The sequence below is a fragment of the Elephantulus edwardii genome, unplaced genomic scaffold (genome assembly GCF_000299155.1).
Source record: "Elephantulus edwardii isolate Elephantulus edwardi_28Jun2011 unplaced genomic scaffold, EleEdw1.0 scaffold00315, whole genome shotgun sequence".
Lineage (NCBI taxonomy): Eukaryota > Metazoa > Chordata > Mammalia > Macroscelidea > Macroscelididae > Elephantulus > Elephantulus edwardii.
The window spans coordinates 1,142,764-1,149,909 of record NW_006400065.1 but is presented as its reverse complement, the minus strand read 5'-3'; the positions used below and the strand labels follow the sequence as shown (position 1 = coordinate 1,149,909).

At 57.7% G+C, this 7,146-nt stretch overlaps 1 protein-coding gene across 2 annotated transcripts in view; it reads right to left on the bottom strand.

Moving 5' to 3' along the window:
• MARK4 (MAP/microtubule affinity-regulating kinase 4) overlaps positions 1 to 4,717 on the bottom strand; it is a 48,393-nt gene extending 43,676 nt beyond the window's left edge. For both annotated transcript variants that reach the window (XM_006901227.1, XM_006901226.1), the window contains exon 1: positions 4,349 to 4,717. In XM_006901227.1, the coding sequence (XP_006901289.1) occupies positions 4,349 to 4,399 (51 nt within the window). In that variant the 5' untranslated portion in view covers positions 4,400 to 4,717. The remainder of the gene's footprint in view (positions 1 to 4,348) is intronic.
• Positions 4,718 to 7,146: the final 2,429 nt, after the last annotated feature.

Below are 7,146 nucleotides of genomic sequence, written 5' to 3'. Positions count from 1 at the left end.
ATCACCTGTCCCCAGTCTACACCATCACCTGTCCCAGTCTACACCAACCATCACCTGTCCCAGTCTACACCATCACCTGTCCCCAGTCTACACCAACCGTCACCTGTCCCCAGTCTATCCCAAGCATCACCTGTCCCAGTCTACACCATCACCTGTCCCCAGTCTACACCAACCATCACCTGTCCCAGTCTACCCCAAGCATCACCTGTCCACATGCTCCACCTGAGCCATCTCCTGTCCCACATCCCACCTGAGCCATCATCACCCCCTAAACTCAACCTCCATCACTGTCCCCATGCTCCACCCAATTATCACCACCTGGGACCCAGACCCCAACGTACTGTTCCAGTCATCATGGTCCCTGTTCTTGCACCCCAATTCTCACCTAAACCCAAACATCAACATTTCATTCCCTACTTCCCTGCCCCTAACATTCTATGTGTAATTCTATTCCAAACACTGTTACTTTTCCACACATCGCTTTGTCCTGAGCACCAGCCCCCCTCCTGGGAAAAGCACTGGCTGTGTCCATGTCCTGTCCCCACTGTGACAAGAAACACTGTTGCCTGGGCTCTCCCACACGGTCGGTCCAGGCTGTCTCTGACGTCCCCTTCCTCCCATCCTGTCCCCACTGAGCCTCTCTCCCTCTGCAGGTCACCTGCCTGCCCTAAGCTGCCCTGTCCTGATTGAGAGCTCCAGGGACGGTGCCTCCCTTTCAACTCTGGGGCCCTGGGTGCCTCGGGCAGCCGTGGGAGCCAGAGGCCCCAACCAGGACAGCCTGCTCTGTCCAGACCCCTTGCTGTCCCCGTGCCCTTCATTGACACAGGGAGACAGAGAAGTTCCACTTCTCCATCAGGTTGCAACGTGTAATGAACTCAAACACTGCTATCTCTAAACTCAATCCAGCTCTCCAATAATCCTAGGGTATAGAGGCAGCTACCATTCCCATCTGACAGATGGGGAAACTGAGGCTCAGAGGGGGGAAGTCAGCTGGCCAAGGTCACATAGCTTGAGAGGGGCAGGCCAGGTGCTGAACCCAGACAGTCCACTCTGGGGTTCGCTTTCTTCACTGTTCCCCTACACTATCTCAAGCCCCCCAATAATCCTAGGGTATAGAGGCAGCTACCATTCCCATCTGACAGATGGGGAAACTGAGGCTCAGAGGGGGGAAGTCAGCTGGCCAAGGTCACATAGCTTGAGAGGGGCAGGCCAGGTGCTGAACCCAGACAGTCCACTCTGGGGTTCGCTTTCTTCACTGTTCCCCTACACTATCTCAAGCCCCCCATTACCATCAAGTTTATGAGGTTAACATTTATTTTATTAGCTGTGGGCCAACTCCAGCGCTAATAAGCACCTCACCCACATTCAAACCCCACAGCAGTCCCGTGTGGGAGGCCTCTGCTGCCCCATGCTCCAGAGAAGAAGACTGAGGCTCGGAGAGAGAAGGTGACTGTCAAGGTCACGTCCGGTCACAGGTGCCAGAGGCACAAAGGTCCCCTCTGAGTGGGCAGCAGGAATGACCAGTGCCCAAGCCCAGACTCTGGGCTCTCTGCGCCCTCAGCCCTCACCTTCATGCAGTCATCTCCCACACCTTGCAGGTTCGGGCAGGTGATACACCTCGCCCAAGGTCACAGGACACACTAAGCTGGGCAGGGACTCGAACCTGGGTCTCCTGGCTCCAGTGGAAGCTCTGAGTGCTTCTCCATAAAGCGCCCTGCCCCTGCGTGGCTCATACACTAGGCCTCCTCCCAGGGGGCAGGGAGCGGAGATCCCGGGGCCTGATAAAGGTATCACCACTGAGCTCACAGCGCAGAGCAGCGTCTAATCAGGCGGCACCAGGGGGCCCACCTGGGAGTAACGTGGCACGCCCTGGAAGGCACTGTGGCTAAGACCCCTGCAGGGGGCAGCTGGGGCAGTGAGTGATGAAGCCCCCAGGGGCCGGGGGAGGGAGCTAAAATTGGCCAGCACCACCAGCAGGCCAGGCTCCCTCCTGCCTGCCTGGTGCCCCTTCTCCACTGTGCCTGTTGCTAGGGAATCTCTGGAGGAGCAAAAGCTGGGTGGCAGGGACCCCAGAACCTGGAGTGGAAGCGCATGACCCTGAAAGGCTGTTGTCATGGCAATCAGGTGGAAGGGCAGGATCTGCCAAAAAAAGACCTCAAATTCTAAAGGTTCTCCCCAAAAACAGACAAGCAAGTCATGCTGACAAACCCCCACTGAGCCCCTAAAGGAAGAGGTCTCTCTGAGCCCCATGTCACAGATGAGAACACCAAGACTCAGTCAGAGGAGTGAGGTCAGACAGGTAGGGAGGCGCAGAAACAAGGCCTGACCCCAAGTTAATCTGAACAATTACAGTAATAGCTACTATGACGGCAGCACTACCATAATCACAACATCTGGGTTCCTTTACAATGTCCTCAACAGGGAGGTGCCATCAAATCCCATTTTAGAGATCAAGAAACTGAGGCTCCCAGCTCGGAGCCCTGGGCGGGGAAGCCTGACAGGTGGCCTGACTGACTCACAGCCCATGTCCAAACCACCGTTTCCTAAATCCCACGCCTGACCCTCACTGCCTGGAATTAGGAAGCATGCCCATTTCCCAGAGCAAGAAACTGAGGCTCAGAAAGATTTTTAAAAAGTGTCAAATTGCAAGACAACACACAGCAAGCTCCTAGCAAAGTCAAAAGAAGAAGCCAAAACTACAGTGGTCAGAGGACAGGTGAGGGGCTCAGAGGCAGGCACAGGGGTCAGGGATCTCTTATCAGACTTCAAACTGGAGATCTTTGTCAAGGAGGGTCCTGTGAGACTAAGAAGGGGCAAAGACGAAATTGCTTAGGTATTTGAGATGAGGGCAGCTGAGGGGCAGGGACCTGGCAGAGAGGGCAGGGAGAGAACAAAGACCCCGGCTGGGGAGGGGTCTGGGATTGGCTGGTGGGAAGGTTTTGGAAGGCATACATAGGGATAGGGAAAGGGGGAGTGTTCTGGGATTGTCTGGGATGTGGTGTAAGGGCATCTGGGGGAGAGGATTTGGCTGGGATTAGCAGGAAGAAACACAACCGCAAGGCTAGAACAGCATTTAGTTGGAGAAGCAACTCAATTCAGAGAAAGGGTTCCTGCAGTTGCAGGAACCAGGGAAGGGTCTGGGGCCCCAGGGGTCCTGAGGAAGGGGTTTTGGGTACAAAGGAAAGTCTAGAGAAACCAGGGCTGAGCTGGGCCCGCGGTGTTTGAGGGGGGGCGGGGAAGGCAGTGTCAGGAGGCCTAGAAATTTGGGGAGAAGATTCCAGTTCTTAAAGCAGAGCGTTTTTTAAAAGCCAGACAGGAGTGGCAGCTGAGACCAAGAGTCTTCTAGAAAAGGCTGAGAAGGAGGGCTGAGGAGGGGTCTCTTCCCAGTAAGGCAGGTAGAGAGGCCTTGGGGTAAGACAAGGGGTAGGGACTGGGAGTTTAGGGGGGAGAGATGGTGTCCTGCGAGGAGGGGGCCTGGGCGGGGGGCTGACAGCAAGGGGGCAACGGGAAGGGGATTAAGGGAAGGGGCTGGCCTGGAGCTAAAGGGGTGCTGAGGCCTCCAGTTAGGTAGACCAGGGCCTGCAACTCCCAGACAGAAACAAGGGGCCTGCAACTCGGAGCCTAAGGCTGTCTGGGAGAGGAAGAGGCCTGAGAGGGGGTCCGGGCGGGGTCTGGGGGGCGCCCGGATTTCTGGGAAGCCAGACACTGGGTTGCTGGGAAGATGAGGTCCAGGCCTGCCAGCAGAGTCCTTGAAAGAGCAGAAAGAGGCCCCGGGGCCCCGGCAAGGTGGGGCGGAAAGGTGGGACCGGCTTCCTGTGAAGGGCTGCCCAGGGGGCCCAGGAAGACCCCCCCCCCCCCGGAGCGGCTGCAGATGGGAGGGGGAGCTTCGGAGCAGCGGGGCGCCGGCCGGCCGGGAAAGGACGAGCCAGAGCGGGGCTGGGCCAGGCCTCGCTGGGAGCGGGCCAGGGCTGGGCCTTGGGGGTCTGGGGCGCTTCTAATCCGGGAGCAGCGCGCTGTGCGGGCGCCAGCGGCCAGGAGGGGAAGGGGCTCCGAGCACGCCGGATAAGGGAGGGGCTCCTGGCAGGCAGAGGAGGGGGCTTCCTGGAGGGAAGAGACCCGAGCGGAAGCTGCCGGCAGAGGGGCAGAGAGGGGTCCCTGGAGAGGGGTGCCCCCAGGGGTCGGGCAGGGCCGGGGAGGTGGGGAGGGCCGAGTGGCCTGGCAGGGAGAGAGGGAGGGAGTCGGGAGTGGAGAGCGCGGCGGGCCCGGCGAGGAGGGCCAGGGCTCGCGGGGTTCCAGCCACCGCGTCTGGACAGGGCTGGGGCTCCCCAAGGGGCCGGGCCCCACTCACCGTGTCCGAGTTCCGATCGTTGCCGGGAGCCAGCGCCGTCCGCGAAGACATCTTCTCCGGGTCCCGGGGTCGGCCGGGTGGGGGGGGCGGGGGTCCAGGGGGGGTGTCCCCTCTCGTCCCCTCCCCCCCCGCCGGCCTGGGGGCGCGAGCTCAAAAGCTGGGCGCTGAGGACGCCCGGGTCCGCGTCGTGGGAGAGGAGGCAGGGCGGGGGGAGGGGAAGGGACGCCGAGGGTCCTAGTGGCTCCACGCAGTGGGGGCTCCGGGTGTCATGAGGGCAGCGGGCAGGCGGGCTGGCGGGAGGGGGCGCGGAGCCGGCCCGGGCGGCGGTGGAGGGAGGTAGTGGAGGGGTCGGGGAGGAAGGGACGTCAGGGGGAGGGGCGGGGGGGGCGGGGCCGCGGGAACCCCGCCCCCCGCCGCCGGCCCTTAAAGGCGCAGGCCCAGGCCAGGCGGGGCCTCTGGGGGCGGGGGCAGGTCCAGGCGCGCTGGTGGGGAGCATGTTCTCACAGGAGAGTGGAGACTCCCCGGAAAAAGAAGGCAGGGGAGAGAAAAGCGAGGCGGGGCGCCAGAAAGGCAGAGAAAGAGATGGGAACCGACAGACAAGACTGACACAAAGAGTGAGGCGGGCAGAGAGACAGAGACAGGTAGGGAGAGACACGCACAAAGAGATGAAAAGAGAGACCGAGAAGTGCAGAGACAAAAAGACGTAGACGCAGAGTGAGGCACATAGGGAGAGAGACATCTGAAAGAGACAAAAAAGTGAATGATACAGAAGGACGTGGAGAGAACTAACGCACAGCGACGCTCGGAGACCGAGAGAGCCACAAACAGAAAGAGATGCAGAGACTTAGGGAAAGAAAGGGCAAGACAGGGACGCACAAGTCCCCAGAGCCAAGGACCTGGCAGATGTCACTGCATACATTCTCACTTTCGTCCCACCCAGCGAGGGGGTCTCGAACGTCCTTTCTTTGGGGTACAGAGGGCAAAGGGGGCTGGGAGGGGGATGGTGTGCTGGGCGGGGCACTGCAGAGGCCCTGAGCCACCTCTGGCAGTGCTGCAGCCCACCTGCAGGGGGCCCCGGCCCCGGAGCGTGGGGGCTGCAGCCGCCTCTGCCCTGCTCTGCACCCAGGCGGGGTTCTGAGTGACCTCTCTGCCCGGCTGTGACTCGGCGCAGGCACTTGGAGTTATCGGGCCTCAGTTTCCCCATCTATCAAACGATCAGTTGCCAAGGAGCTCTATAGAGCTGTTCATGCACACGGCGCTGCCGTTCTCCGGATGGACAGCTGAGGCCAGAGAGGCAGTGTGGCTTCTCTGGAGGTCACATCTTTCTTCGGAGGTCCTCATGCCCTAGCCCATGAAAGAAGCAAGAACGCAGTGCGCGCCTGGGCCAGAACACCACACATCCGCCACGCAGTCCATGCCCTGCGCCTTCCCTCGCCCTGCCACCTTCCTGTGCCTCAGTCTCCCCTTCTTCAAAATGGGTAGGATGATGGCAGCCGGGCGCTGGAGCCAGTTTTCTTGAGAGCCAATTGTTAAAGTCGGAATTTTAGAAGCTGTTTGTTACACACAGTCGTTATGAAAGATTAAATTGTGTAAACGTGCAAGGAAATCAATTACACTTGAAATAAAGCCAATCCCGTTGCTGTCAGTCACATCAATTCTGACTCACAAGATTTCGCGTGTTCCAGGGCAGAGCTACCCTACAGAGTTTTATTGGCTGTGGTCTTTATGAAAACCAATTGCCAGGCCTTTCCTCCACAGCCTTCTGGGTGGGTGCTCATAGCCAGGGTTTAGTCTAGGAATTGAATGGAAACTGTTTGCACTGACTACCCAGAAGCTCATTTAAAATAAAACTGATAAATATTCATCACGCCCTAATTAGTCTACTCTTTTTTTACTCTTTATGCTCTTGACGTTACTTACACGGCCTGGTAAACTAGTGCATTGATTGGTGTTGGACAGCAAAGGAAAAGGTTGGCAGTTCGACTCCACCAGCCACTCCTCAGGAGACAAGGCGGTCTCTTCCTGCAGAATTTTAGCCCCAAACTCTTAAAACCTGGGTCCTTAACAACAGCGGTTTCCTGTCTGTGGACATTATTAACCTCTCACTCACTTTCATTGTCGTGGAGTTGGAACCCTCTCCAGTGGGTTTTCAGCGACTGTGAATTGCACTGGAGAAGATTGCTCACCTGTCACCCACGGAGCAGCTGGAGGATTTGAATTTCCTGCCTTCAGATTGGCAGCGCAACTCTTCACCCGCTTAGACTACCGCAGCACCCTAGTATTAACCTCAGTTGCTAACAAATCCAGGAGAATGTAAAGTGTGTCACGTGGGGTTATGTCGTATTTATAAGTGCTGACACTGTTACTATCATGACTCTGTAGATAGAGCCTAAGGATTCTGAAGAAATACAAAGAACGAGGCATTCAGGATGATATTTGGGAAGCTGAGTGATCCTACAGGCTTTTTAGAGTGTCATTGGGGTGGGAGAGAGGTCCACTTTTTAAGGGGGAGGGGGTAACAAGAGCTGCAGTTCCCCAATGTACCATGAGGGGGCAGCAGATCCCCTCATGTACACCTCACTCATTCAAGACGCGCTCCTCTCCCACCCTCCCCTGCTGGTGTCCCCACCCCATTTCCCAGATGCCGAGACTAAGGCTTAGGGCAAGAATGAGTGTTCAATATCATGAATGAAAGTTGAAAACATTATGCTTAAACATGGAAATCAGCCACAAAAAAAAAGCATTCACAGCATGATTCCAGAAAGGCCACATGCATAGAAGCAGAGATTCGTCGGGGG